This window comes from Stegodyphus dumicola, chromosome 1, assembly GCF_044657685.1.
Source record: "Stegodyphus dumicola isolate Sdum_Otavi_A_Nest chromosome 1, ASM4465768v1".
NCBI lineage: Eukaryota > Metazoa > Arthropoda > Arachnida > Araneae > Eresidae > Stegodyphus > Stegodyphus dumicola.
Genome location: NC_140768.1, coordinates 197,175,601 through 197,190,234, shown reverse-complemented (window position 1 = coordinate 197,190,234; position 14,634 = coordinate 197,175,601). Strand labels below are relative to the sequence as shown.

Genomic DNA, 14,634 nt, shown 5'->3' with positions numbered 1-14,634 from the left:
CATTTACGCATGCACGTTTAATGTATAACAGACGGTATAAGCTAGGCTAAAATTATTAAGGCATTTCAGTTAATGTTGCAAATTGCGCTGTTCCTTAATCTTCTAATTGTATACGGCTTATTATTTTTTGCAAACTGTTACAGCAATTTTATAAAAAGTAAGCTTGAACTTTCGATTATGTCAAAAAGAGTTTCCGATTCTGAAGCTGCCAAAGGATCTACAAAGCGAAACCATGTTTCGATGTCCATCAAACAAAAAGTGGAATTGCTGTAAAAAATGGATAAAGGCATATCCATCTCAAAATTATGCGAGAAGTATGGCATTGAATGACACAAGAAAAAAATTTTTTTTTGAATTCTTTGTGGAAGCATCTTAAACAACTTACATTAAAAGAAATGTTTAATAAAGTAAACAAATAAATATTAAGCTTTTCTTTTGTAAATTTTGATACCCTTTAGATTATAAATGCTCTTTATTTCACAAAATACGGTTTCATATTTTTAATTGTATAGTTTCTGCATGCCATCTTACCAGATTTAAATTGATGATCCATAATCCAAAAAAACCCCTAATATGGAATCACCGAAGTCCCGATGAGTCCGGATTACGGACTTTGTACTGTATAAATTTTCTGACTACACTATTTGTTTGACACATGTGTGGCCCAAAAATCTTTGTGATCTGTGTGAATGATGTGGCACTCGGATACGAAAGGTTAAAGACCACTAAACTAATGAATGGTTTGTAATGACAATGTCCCATCCATCATTCAATTAAATGGCATCAAAATCTATAGTAGGGCTATAAATCCAGAAGATATGGTTACGGATAGTGAAGCAAGTGACAGAGTGGTTGTTGAGAATGAAAAACTTTTGCTGACAATTTACTGGAAATTCATGACACGTGAAATTACAAGACTTAAACAATGCAACTTTTAACTCAACCCCCCAAAAAAAAGATCCATCCATAAAATTTAAAGAAACAGCATTAGCTTAAAAAAGGAAGCAACTTAAATAACATACACTGAAAGAAATGTTTAATAAAGCAAACAAATATTTCACTTTTTGTAAATTTTGATTCTCTTAAAAGGCCATACATGTTTCATTATTTCATAAACAATTAATTATTCATATTTTTAATTTCATAATTTCTACATGTAATCTTACTAGATTTAAACTGATGATCTAAAATCTGGAAAATTCCTAAATCTGGAATTGCCAAAGTCAGAGCCATAACTAGGTTTTCAGATGCAGGGACAACTGAAGATTTTGCACCCCTTTCTGTGTGCCAAGAATGGGCCAGAAAGCATTTAATTCTAAAATTCTGTAACCTGAATTTGGCACTCCTGGATGCTATGCCCGGGGACAGATGTCTTTCCTTGCCCAGCTTTAGCTACGCCACTGGCCAAAGTCCTGATGTGTCTGGATCTCAGATTTTGTACTAAATCACTTAAGAAAAAGACCAATTTGAGACAAAATACATAGTACAGTGCTATGATATGACCCAAATTGCACTTTTGAGGCATTAAAAATACAAGCTGAATTTTGTTGACTGGCTAGTTAGAATGACAGATACAAAGTTATCCTCTTCCTTCTTAGCAAATCATTCACCTGAAATTAAAGCTTAGGTAATCCAAGTATTTAATAGTTTTAAATGTTTGCCCACTAAAGGGCACAGATTTTGCAAAATAATAATAATAATTTAATGAAATAGATATATAAATATTTAACTTAACATTCTTGGAAGGTTATTTCTAAGAGAGATTACTATTACTATGTTGTGGGGATGAATTCTCAGATTTTGATTCTTATGTGTCACATAGAATAAGAGAAATAATTTTTATGATAAATCAACTTATTAAAGATTGCTTACTATTTATGAAATCCATAATAAAAGACAATTTATTTTAAAATATTTTCATGAATTGTTCTTATGAAGATAGGAAGTAGAAAAATTATTTTCTAACGGGACATTCTGCTCTATACATCAAAATCCAAAAATGAACTACAAGGAATGGCATGAAGTTCAATGTAATAAAGATAAAAGTTTGAAAACAAGAAGTTAAAAGAAATTTTCCAAATCTTGGGTGTGGTAAAGGGATTTTACTCAGAAATGAAGTAACTGCTATACTTGGAGGTTTTGAATGGAAGTTGAAAAAAACCATAAAACTTTCCATGCAGCCTGCCTATTCACCAGGATTTAAATTTATTCCAAACTACCAGTGATTAGCATTCTTACCACTCAGAACTGATGGGCATTAAAAACCAAGAGCTTCACCATATGAGATCAAGCATTAATTTACATGGTAAATCCCATAAAGAGGATGTTCTATAAATCTAATTGCATTTAAAAAATCATACAAAGTCACATATTGCCATATAAAAACTCAATTTGTTGCACTTTGATACGGGAATTTGCGATTCATATTAGAATAAAAACATAACGCATAAAACTTATTAAAACAGTAGATATTACTTAACACATTAGAGTAAAAATGTAACAGCAGTTGATTCCTTTTCGAGTGTGCGTATGCAAACAACACATCTTTTTTCACATCAAACATCAAATTTTCACAAATAGGTCAAGAAGCATCAAGAAATACATAAATTTAAATTCTCTAAAAGAAGACAAAACAATTGAAAGCTCGCAATAGAATGCTATATTATTAGAAATACTTCAATACTCTCAAAATGCAAACAAATAATACAGTGTTGGATAATCAATCTTTATAATTTATTCTTAAATGCAACTTACAGTACGATATATTGAAGAAATATTGACCTAAAATATAACTCATACCAGAACAAAGGACTTCAGTATAAAGTTTTTATGTATAATCTGCACATATAGCTGATTTCATAATTTAAAATTTGACCAGATTAATGAGCACTTGCACAACATGTTTATTCTTGTCAGATTAAAATTATATGAAAAATGACTTCAAAATTATAAATACAAAATATGTAGATACCTGCCAATGATTATAAGATAAGGAGTGCCTATGGTTCAAAACCATGTACCTCCACATCAGAAAAATATCTAAGTAGTGAGCAGAAATAGGAAAATTGCATAATTCATTATCATGATGCACACTACAGGGAGCTACATTAGCTCGAGAAAATTTAGGGATAGGAAAAATCAAGTTTTGACTTTTTTGGAAGTTTTATGATTTTAAACTTTTTTATTTTAGAGCAGTAGGAGAACTTATGACGCAGCATTTATATTTGTAAATTTATGTTATAAATGCTTAATTTAATAATTGTTATTATTTTCATGAGAAAAGAAACATTCCTTGTAGTTTTGGCTGTTAATGAGTTAAGACATCATTCATTTTCCTATACTTATTATTACAAACATTATCTAAATTTTGATACTCTTTTACTTCTTCTAATGATAATAAAGTAACTTGCAATCTTAAATGTTGACAAATAGGATTTCTAGAGAGCATGTCAGCTTCAACATTAGCAGATCCTTTTTTATATTTTATATCAAAATCATACATAGATAATTTTAAAGACCACCTAAATAGACGACTTGTAGGGTGTTTTATATTTTTAAGCCAGACTAAAGCAGCATGATCAGTATGTACAGTAAAATGGTTACCATGTAAATAATAATAAAATTTATCAATTGCATCAATAACAGATAAACATTCCAGCTCAGTAATGGCATAATTTTGTTCATAAGATCTTAATTTTCTAGAATGAAAAGCAATTGGATGTAAACTACCATCAGGATGTTCTTGTTTTAAAACAGCACCAACAGCTTCTTTGGACGCATCAACAAATACATGACAGGGATATTTAGGATTAAACAAAGTTAAAATAGGTCTAGAAATCAATGCATCTTTTAATTTTTGAAAAGCTTTTTGACATTCATCAGTCCAATTATGCGAAGTATCTTTCTTAAGTAAATTTGTTAATGGGGCTCTAATTTTAGCATAATTTTGAATAAATTTATGATAAACATTAATACTTCCTAAAAATTTTTGTAATTCTTTGATATTTTTAGGGGGTTGTAATTTCTTAATAACCTCTGTATTTGAATTACTGGGCTGGTATTTACCTGCTTGAATTTCATATCCTAGAAAATTTATTTTTTCTTTAGCAAAGTTACATTTAGATTGTTTTAATTTTATATTCTCTTTCTCACATATATCAAATATTATTTTAAGATGATTTAAATGTTCATCAAAATTTGGAGAGAATACTATAATATCATCAAAATAATTTAAAGCAAATTGAATCTGATATTTGTTTAAAATTTGTCTAAGAGCTCGTTGGGAAACAGCTGGGGAATTTTTCCAACCAAAAGGTAATCTAGTTAACTCATACAGTTGAAAATTTGTAGTGAATGCAAATTTTTCAGTATCCTTTTCATTTAATTTTATATGCCAATAGCCTGATGCCAAATCCAATGTAGAAAAGCTTTTTGCATTTGTTAATTGATCTAATACAGCATCAATTCTAGGAATAGGTTCAGAATCAGTTTTAGTAATTTGGTTAAGCTTCCTGAAGTCAATACACTATCTGCTTCTGGACTGCTCGTCTCGCTTATAAGCTAAAGTTACAGGAGCAGCATAAGGACTATAAGAAGGTTTAATAATTCCATCTTTTAACAATTCATCTATTTGTTTTTTAATTTCACTATTATCTTTAGGAGATGCTCTATTTGGTCTATAGGCTATTGGTAACTTAGAAGTTAATATAATTCTGGGAGGTTCAACCCTTATACAACCAACATCATATTTACTTTTTGCAAATATATGATTATAATTATTCAACAATTTCTGTAATTTACTATCAGAATTTTTACTATTTTCAAAATAATTATCACAATTTTTAGTACTAAGATCATTTTTACATACAAAATTTTCGCTATTATCAAAATATTTACTAGATTGTTCAGCAATGATATCATTTTTACATACATAATTATTTTGGAAAAACTTGTCTACTTTAACATTTTTCCAAGCTGATACACTTCATAATTATGAAAATTCAATTTTAATTTAAATAATAAAACACATGGTGATGAAAGCAATAAATAATTCAAATTTGAATCTACTACATAAAATATCACATTATTTTCTATTTTACCTATTTTACACTTTACTTTGATTATTTTCTCTATATGAACTTGACTAGATATTGAAAATATTTTATCATGGGATTTCACTGAAATTTCTCTAAATTTATCACCAATTTTGTTAAAAATTTTTAACGGTAAAACGTTAATTTGCGATCCCGTATCAATAATACTGGGAATTCTTTCCTGTCCAATTTGGACATTCACTTTAAAGTAATATTATTTTTTATCTTCTCTTTTAGGAACCATGTTATAATTAATAGCAGGTAATTGTAGATATCAAATTGGCTGATACGCATACTGTAGAGGTCGGTATTGCACTTGTTGATAATTAAAAGGTCTCACACTACGAAAACTTTGATAAGGAGTGGCTTGCACTGGTCTGGGATAATAGCACCTCGGAACATTTTGGCCTTGGAGAAACAAATTGGTAATTACTATTTCCTAGACCATCCAACGGCATCTGAACTGGAAACAGTTTCTTAGCAAGAGTAATCCAGTCTTTCAGTGTGTCTATTTTTTGCACTGTTAACAGCATTCTTTGAGACTCAGGAAGTCCTTCTGTAAGTGCTTCCACCATTGTGGAATCTGTTAGTTTCAAGCTAGCTCCTAATTTCAACTTATTACGAAAATAAATATCAATATTATTAAATTTCTCGTATTTTAAAGAGACAAAATCACTAAAAGTAACAGATTCCGATGTTGTGAAGTATGTCTCGAAAATATCCTTTATGTTGTTCCAGTCTTTATCTAAACAATCACGTAAATAAAGGGCTAAAGCCTCTCCTCTAATACACTCTGAGAAAACAAATTTCTTTTCCTTTTCTGGAATGTTCTTTGCGGCACATTTCTCATCAAACAATAGAAGATATTTGTCTATTGGAAAATTTGTACTTGTGCCGTAAAAAATAGGAAATTGAAATTTCACTGTATCCATAATAGCTATGGATTCTTGCTTATCAGTTGACATTTTTGCCGTTTTTGAGCGTGTTAGCATTCCAATCACAAAATCTTGAATTTAAGAGTTCGCATACACATAAATTTGAACACTAAAATCAATCACTTTAGAAGCATTTGATAAAACGCATAACTTTGGAGGCGAGGTAAAACACTTAAGCATCGCCGGAAAAGAAGCAAAAGCATAAGACGATCACACACTGTCCTTGACCCACTGTTGAATTTAAAAGCGCGTTAGAAATAAATCCAGGAGCTTTTTTCCCCACATAGAGGATAAATCCTACTGGCTAATTAATAACTGTAATGTTTTCAGTTATTCCAACACATCGTGGGTGAATGGTGAGGCTATTCCATTTCACGTTCTGGCAGATGGTTGACGAAGCTGGGATGATTGCACCACGGAGAAAAATGACGACTCAGCATTTTTCACTTTTAACAGCATATCTTTATTTTATTTTAGAGCAGATGATTTTTTCCAGATGAAGTTACTCAAATAACTTATTCAGTAATTGAATTATTAGATACGACTGACTTTAATACGTTATAACGTTCTAACAAAGAAAGAGGAGCATAGCGGAGGCGTTAGCAGAACGAAGGCGAGAAGGCATCTATGTAGGAGAACTTATGATGCAGCATTTATATGAAAGGTTATGTAACAGAGTAGCTTATAGAAAAATGTAGAAAAACTTATGACGCAGCATTTATATGAGGAGGTTATGTAATAAGCGCGAATGTTCTAGAAGGTACTGGTCTAGGGGAAGATCCTGAATTGCAGAAAATTAATTAAAGGTTACTGGTTCGCAAAGAGCAAAGCCATCGTATTTTTTTAATATTTTACATATATATATATATATATTTAATTTTATAACACATAAATACGACACTAAAGCAAAAAGCGGAAAGGAAAGATTTTACAGATTAATAGGCTCATTGGCATATGGCACTAATCATAGCAAAGATTAAATTTTTTGCGACGAAATATCCAGGGCAGCAGGCATGATGTGATTAAATAGTGAACAGATTGATAAGAATGCAGAGGTAGCCACTTTTCAGTAATACTGGAGTAAGAAAATGGTAGATGTAGATACCTGTAACATTTTTAAATTATAAACCATTCAAATCAGCTACAAAATAAAGCTACCAATAAAAGTAACTGCTCCATTAATAACAAAATCAAAGCATTTAAAATTGTTGTATAACCCCCCAAAAAGACTCGAACTTATGACCTATTTACAGGTTAATTACTGGAACTTATTTATGTATAATATTAAACTTACCGGAATGAGATGCTAGTTCTTCAGGCATTTGCCCATATGTTTCCAAATTAAACCAAGTCTTTGATGCATAATTAAATTTCCACAGCTGTAAAACAAAATGTGCATCAAGATTAAAATTAAGAATATAAATTTTATATACATATACATAACAAAGCATCAAATAATGTGGGAAAAGTCTGAGAATAATTGGCAATTAACTTTGGTACTTTTATCTCTTGCACCACTTTCAACATTTGATAGAACTTTGATAGAACTGCCAAGGTTTTGCCACATACTTTAGCATACAGATCCTAATAGCCGATTCACACAGGAATATATGTGTCTGAGTGCACATGGATTTATACACTTTACATTTATAGTGATTTTGAAAAAAGTATTGACTGGTGTGTAAATTCTTACTTAGTAGTAGTCATTACAAGTGTCCCATTTTTATGAAGGAAATGCGTATGATCAAACATGACTATCATTCAGACGGCTTTGAATGAGTTTGTTGGAAGGAAGGTTCACGCAAGAAATGATATTGACAGTCTGGCACTAGAGAGGATATTTTTTACTCTTATTTTTTTTTAATTTATGTGGTAACGGCAGTACGCATATTCTAGTTCAGATAATTTTACAAAACGTTTTGGATGCTATTAAGGAATTCTGTGTGCCACAGACTGAAGAGACACAAATTTCTAAATATATATTTTCCCTTAAGCAGTCGAAGAAGCACCAAATTCTACAATATAGGCAAACAAAAAATGCATAATCTCAATAAAATACATTTTAAACCAAACAATAAAATAACATAAAAAAGGAAAAACATGTTATACATTTAAGCACTACCAAAAGCAAATATTCACTTACCATGATTTTCGAGTTCGCTTTGTTCACCCAGAGCCACATAAAAATCAAAATATCAATCATACTCAAATGACTTTTTTTCAAACCAGGTACTCTTTCTGATCGAACACTTCACGTAGTGACCATCTGAACCTTTCTTCCTACAAACCCATTCAAATCCCTCTAAACAGTTTTTACGTTCGAGTAGACGCATATCCTTCCTACATACAGGACACTTATAATGGCTACAAGTAAACCTTCATCTACACACCAGTCAATTAAAGCTCTTTTGCCCTTTCACTCCAAATCGTACAGGAACTTCAAATTACAAATTAATCTTACTACATTCGGCCATTCTACCGTCTAAAGAATCAAACCAACACACATCACAAAAATGCTTACAAAACATCCCATGATTCAAAATTTCTCAGAATCATGCACCCGATTATGTCACAATAGGGTTTCCATAACATTCAACTACTCAGGCTACCATAAATGAAACAACAACTTTGCGATAAATGAAACAACAGCTTCGCCATAATAAAAGGGGTACCATAAAGTCTACTCTACCCCAAAAAATATATTTCTTCATTAAATGACCACTAAAATCTTTCTGAATTTTAAAACTCAGGCTAATAATTCTGCCTTTAAATATCAAAATTTACAATTTTCAAAAATTACTAGAATTTTTAAGTGAATTTTTTTACTAGAATGTTTAAGAAATAGTTAAGATTTCAGCAAAAACATTTAGAGGAATTCCTAGAAAAGAAATTCCTTTAAAATTTTGATTCGTCTGCTAACAACATTTCATACTTGAGATTGTCTACTATATTAAAGATTTAGAATTTAGATTTAATATAATAAAAACACGTCGGTATGCATGAAAAAATAGTAGTCATGCTTAAGATAATAAAAATTTTGGGGGATGTCCAGAATCACCCACTGCTTGGCACGTTTTTACGAATTGCACAAACTTGGTATCTATGTATATATCAACCTATTTTCACTTAAAAAAATCAGAGAATTGCACAAATTCAGTATTGTGCACTTCTTTGACTTTGTCTATGTACACATTGACGTATTTTCACTTAATAAGTCAAAGGAAATTGACAAAAATCCAATTCTTGTTACTCTTGTAAAAAGTGCCAAATAAGTGGGCGATTCTGCACTTGACCCAAAATTTTTACATTCACTTAATGACTGTTCTATTAAACAGTAACACTAAACGCTCAGATGCATCTTTTTATCTTGAATCTACTTATAGTACAATATAAAATTCTTTTAAAATGTGGTGAAACTAATTTATACAATTCTGAAGTATTTATTTTTGGTTGTCATTGTATCAAGTAAATGTCACTTTACTTGTCAGCTATCAAATAAATTTCAGTTAGTATTTATACCATCTACGTTACATTCAATTTTATTATGTTCTTTGTGCTTCCAATAACCAAAATTCTATTATTTTTAAGTACTGTTTTTGTAATTAATTTCCCATTAGTTTCTTATGTGGGTGTTAATCTGATCTACTCAATACACTTTTGTCCATTTTCTCCCATATCTGATGAAGAGATTTTTTTCTCGAAAGAAAAGGTAGGGGAATGTACTATGCTCGCTCTTTCTCAAAGGGATCGTACTATGTTTGCTCTTTCTCAACAAGCACCACAAATTGAAATTTATTATAAAATAATTCTTTTAAAATACGATTTAACTAATGCATTCTAAATAATATTGTTACGAATTTGGTATTTAAAAAGCTAATGTTAGTTCAATTATAAACTAAATGGTTTTATTTCTCGCGCAGTGCAGCGCGTGATGAATATTAAAAGAAAGCTAAGCAGGAAAATTGAAAATACAAGAGCGCGTGCATTAAATAAATAAATATCTCTTTTTGAATTCGAGAAAGTACTGGAAAATTCCAGCGCGTGATTTTAAAATCTTATAAAAGGAGGAAAACATCTCAGTTTGTAGTAGTTGCTTAGTTTGTTGTTGTTTAGAAAACTGCTCTTGTTGATTGTAGCGAATTCGCCGATTAGCTTTCTTTAGCTGTTTTGAATTACGTTCTATTGGACATTTGAGTAGTTAAAAGATAACTACTGTGAGATATTGTAATACTGCATGATAATTTGAGAAAATTTAAGCATTTTTGTTGTGATAATAATAAATTTTTGTTCATTTTTCATCGGACTTGTGCATTCATTTCATAACGAACCCGTACGCACGCAAAAATTTTTGGTGTCAGAAGTGGGATTTGAATGCCATTTACAAGAGTGATGGAAGAGCAGTTAAGACAGCTGATATCAGCCTTTGCTGCATTTAAATAAGAAATGAAAGATGAGATGAAATCTGGTCAGGAAAAGATCGAAGCTGGTCAGAAAAAATTGGAAGCTGGTCAATTAACGTTTAAAGACGAAATAAAAGTTGTTAAGGAATCTGTTAAAGAAGAAATAAAATCCGTACAAGTAGAGATTGAAGAAAGTCAATACGAAATGAAAACAGAAATTCCCTGCATAATAGAAACCAAATTCGATGCTATGGAAGGCAGAATAGATGTGGCTGAAAATAAAGTTGGGCATATTGAAGAAAAAGTTTCTTTCGTAAAAGTTCAAATTGAAGAAAGAGTTTCTTCAGTGAAAGAAGAAATAGAAGAAAGAGTTTCTTCTGTAAAAGAACATATAGAAGAGCGAGTTTCTGCCGTCGAGCAACAAATTGATGATAGGGTTTCAGCTGTTGCAAAAGAAGTCGATAAAGAAATTCGTAGTGATGGTAGGGAGCAGGAGTGATGATTTTAAATTCTTACCGATGCCTGCTCGTCCACCTCTGAAGCTATCCACATATGATGGGAAGACATCCTGGCAAGTGTATAAGACCCAATTTTCTATAATTGCGGATGCGAATGGATGGGATTCCCAAGATAAGGCCTGTCATCTCGCCGCTTCTCTGCGAGCAGACGCAGCGGATATGCTGCAGACGCTTCTCGAAAACCAGACTTGACTTCGAAGCTCTATCCGGCGCATTAGAGCTGCGTTTTGGCGAGAAAGTTTCAAAAGACTACAGCAGGCTTCAATTAAAATCCCGTCAACAGAAGCCCACCGAATCACTCCAGAAACTTGCCACGGATGTTGAAAGGCTGTCCCACCTCGCCTTTACAGAGTGCCCGAGAGAAACGAGGGGAATTCTGTCGCTGCAATATTTCATCGATGGTGTCCGGGACCCTGAAATACAGAAAGCACTGCGAATGGCAGATGTTAAAGATTTGAAAAGCTCTTTAGTGTACGCCATGAAATTCGAGGCAACCCAGCAAGCCACTCGTCGAGACCGCCACCCAGTCAGAGCTGCTCAAGTCCAAGAGCCAGGGGATCAAGGTCATCGCTCGTCTAGACGATTTAACTAGACAACTGAATGCCTTGAGACGGAATATTGGTGAGAAGAAACCGACCGTTAAGTGCTGGAACTGCGGTGCTGAAGGACACATACGACAAAACTGCAGAACACCCCAGGGTACGGATGTTAAGACCGCTCCTAAAAAACAGCAGGGAAAACTAATTAGTGCCCATCTCGCGGGGCGGAGGTTGCCAGATAATGAAAAGCCCCACTTTAAAGTGCTTCAGATTTCTGCAGTGAGAGGCGGCAGTAATGGACTTTTCATAATAGGACATATTAATAGAGTTCCCTGCAATATGACGATAGATATAGGAGAAAACGTTACCATCATCCGAAAAGATTTGGCTCAACAACTGGGAAGCAAACTTATCTGGACGCCGCCCTGCGTTACCCTATAGACTGTGTCCGGTGAGAAGATCGATATCGATGGAAAAGTAAATGTTAACACAGTCAAAAGTCATTAATCCGGACTCGTCGGGACTTCGGCGATTCCGGATTATCGATTTTTCTGGATTATAGATCATCAGTTTAAATCTCGTAAGATGGCATGCAGAAATTCTAAAATTAAAAATATGAAACCGTAATTTATGAAATAAAGAACAATTATGATCTAAAGGGTATCAAAATTTGCAAAAAGAAAAAGCTTAATATTTATTTGTTTACTTTAAACATTTCTTTCAATGTAAGTTGTTTCAGTTTTGCTTCGTTTCATGTGATAATACTTTCTCTTTAATTATATTACACAGACATAATTTCTTCTTCAGTTACAAAGTTCTGCTGTTCAAGTCCTATAATTGCTGTGTCGAGAACACCGACTAATTTGTCAATCGAAATTTTTTCGTTTTCACTAACCTCTGTCACTTTCTTCGCTATCGGAAGCGAATTATAATGACGAGGAACTTGTTTTAAATCATATCAAAGATGCGAGCACATCGAGATGAAATACTAATTTGGTAAGGAATTATAAGCCAAATAAAATAAAAACATCTGCCCTGAAGATAAGGATAGTGCTGACAGATCAACTTCCAATTCATTACGCGTCCGCTGCGGCGTTCCCCCCGCCGAGCAGCGTGAAATTGATAAACAGATTTCGGATTTCAAAACATACTTTCGCTTTAGATCCTTTACATATTAACAAATATATATCGGAAATTGTATTTGATATAATCGAAAGTTTAAGCTTACTTTTATAAAATTGCTCTTACAGTCTGCAAAAAATAATAAGCCGGATCCAATTCGAAAATTAAGGAACAACGTAATCATCAACATTAACCGAAATAGATAATTTTAGCTTATACATCCATTATACATAAAACGCGCACGCGAAAACGTATTCTGCACTTGAGCACACTCATAAAAGGTCTTACGCACACGCGTAAATGCCTATGCGCATGTGTCAACACGGCGCATGCGCAGAAAGTTTTTAGTTTTGAGGTCCGGATTATAGATCATTCCGAATTATGGGTGTCCGAATTAACAACTTTTGACTGTATCACGTTTGGAAGTGCCGCTTACCATCACACGGCATATGTAGCAAAGATAACTGATTCTTGCATACTCGGATTGGACTTTCTAAGGAAATACAATTTTTCCTTGGACTTTAAAAATAACGAATTGCATTCTGCGTCTGAGGACATAACGTTATTTGGAATTAATGATGAAGAAGTTTAATCTGTTCATAAAATCATAGCACAAGACAATATCACAATACCGGCAAGAACAGAAATTGTACTTCCTGGATCCATAGCCGAAAACAGAAATTTCCGCTACGGCATCATAGAATATCCCAATAACTGTAATAGCCCAAAAGGAGTACTATTAGCCTCAACACTCGTCGACCTATCTAGAACGGTTATCCCGGTGAGAGTCGCCAATGTAATGTGGAGCAATTTATAACGACAGCGATGAGGCTGTACAACTCCGACATTAGTTTTCCCCCTCACCCACGCTAACTGTGATTGGACTTGATACAAACAAAAGGAAGGAGAAACATTCTCTCCTTGTATGACTCACTTCTCGTGTTATGCAATGGATAGTAAACAACGCTTGTAATCATCGCTATATTTTTTTCTTCATATACGAAATAAATATGCTATTTTTGTGTTTGCTGATACAATGATTGTGTTCCTTAACTCCGCAGCTTGGATTACACTTTATTAAGGTAAGAACTTTAATTCTGTTTTATTCATTTGCTCGTCTCGATTTAGCGAAGTTGTAGCAGTAAACAAAAATGAACCACGAATACCTTCAACAAAAGATTATGAGACCGAAAATATATTTACTTCAACTAAACGCATAAAATATATCGAGATAAGCCATTAAGAATAAAAAACAGAAAAGATACTTTACCATAAATTATCGCTGGATAATCCGAAAAAGGAAAAGCCAAGCCTGTCTTCAAAAGCGAAACAAAGCTGCATAGTTGCGTACTGCGCATTCGAAATACAGAAGCAGAAATGGCTACTAGCTGCGAAAATAAATATTTGATCATGAAACTAAACAATAACAACTATCAAGTATGGAAATACAAACTTGAAAGACCTGATAAAGGAAAATTTATGGGATTTAATAGCAGATGATACACCAAAAGAAATAAACGTCGAATGCAGAAAACGAGATGAACAAGCACAAGCTACCATTAGTTTACTCATAGAAGACAACCAAATCATACACATAAGAAATAAAACGACAGCCAAAGAAATATGGAATGAATTAAAGAAAATACATGAAAGAAATACCTTCTGGGAAAGCTGTATACGTTAAAAGCAGAAAACGAATACAAACTCGAAGAACACGTCAACAAAATGCTCAAAATCGTAGGCGAACTGCGAGGAATCAGTGAAGAAATAAAGGACAGTCACATTGCAGCGCTCTTACTAAGCGGCTTACCAAAAAGCTATGAAAATCTCATTACAGCTTTAGAAGCACGCCCAGAAGAAGAACTAATGCGTAAAAATACGTAAAAACGAAACTCATCGACGAATGCCTGAGAAGAAAAGAAGGCACGCGAACAGAAGAAACAACCGCCTTCAAAACGAATTTTAACACAAAATTCAAGCATTTAAATCAACGAAGATGCAATTATTGCAAAAAAATATGACACTTA

At 32.8% G+C, this 14,634-nt stretch overlaps 1 protein-coding gene across 1 annotated transcript in view; it reads right to left on the bottom strand.

Moving 5' to 3' along the window:
- Positions 1-14,634, bottom strand: part of slim (scruin like at the midline) — a 109,111-nt gene that overhangs the window by 69,279 nt on the left and 25,198 nt on the right. The window contains exon 3 of the mRNA XM_085824567.1: positions 7,323-7,407. Coding sequence (XP_085680693.1) covers positions 7,323-7,407 — 85 coding nt within the window. The remainder of the gene's footprint in view (positions 1-7,322; positions 7,408-14,634) is intronic.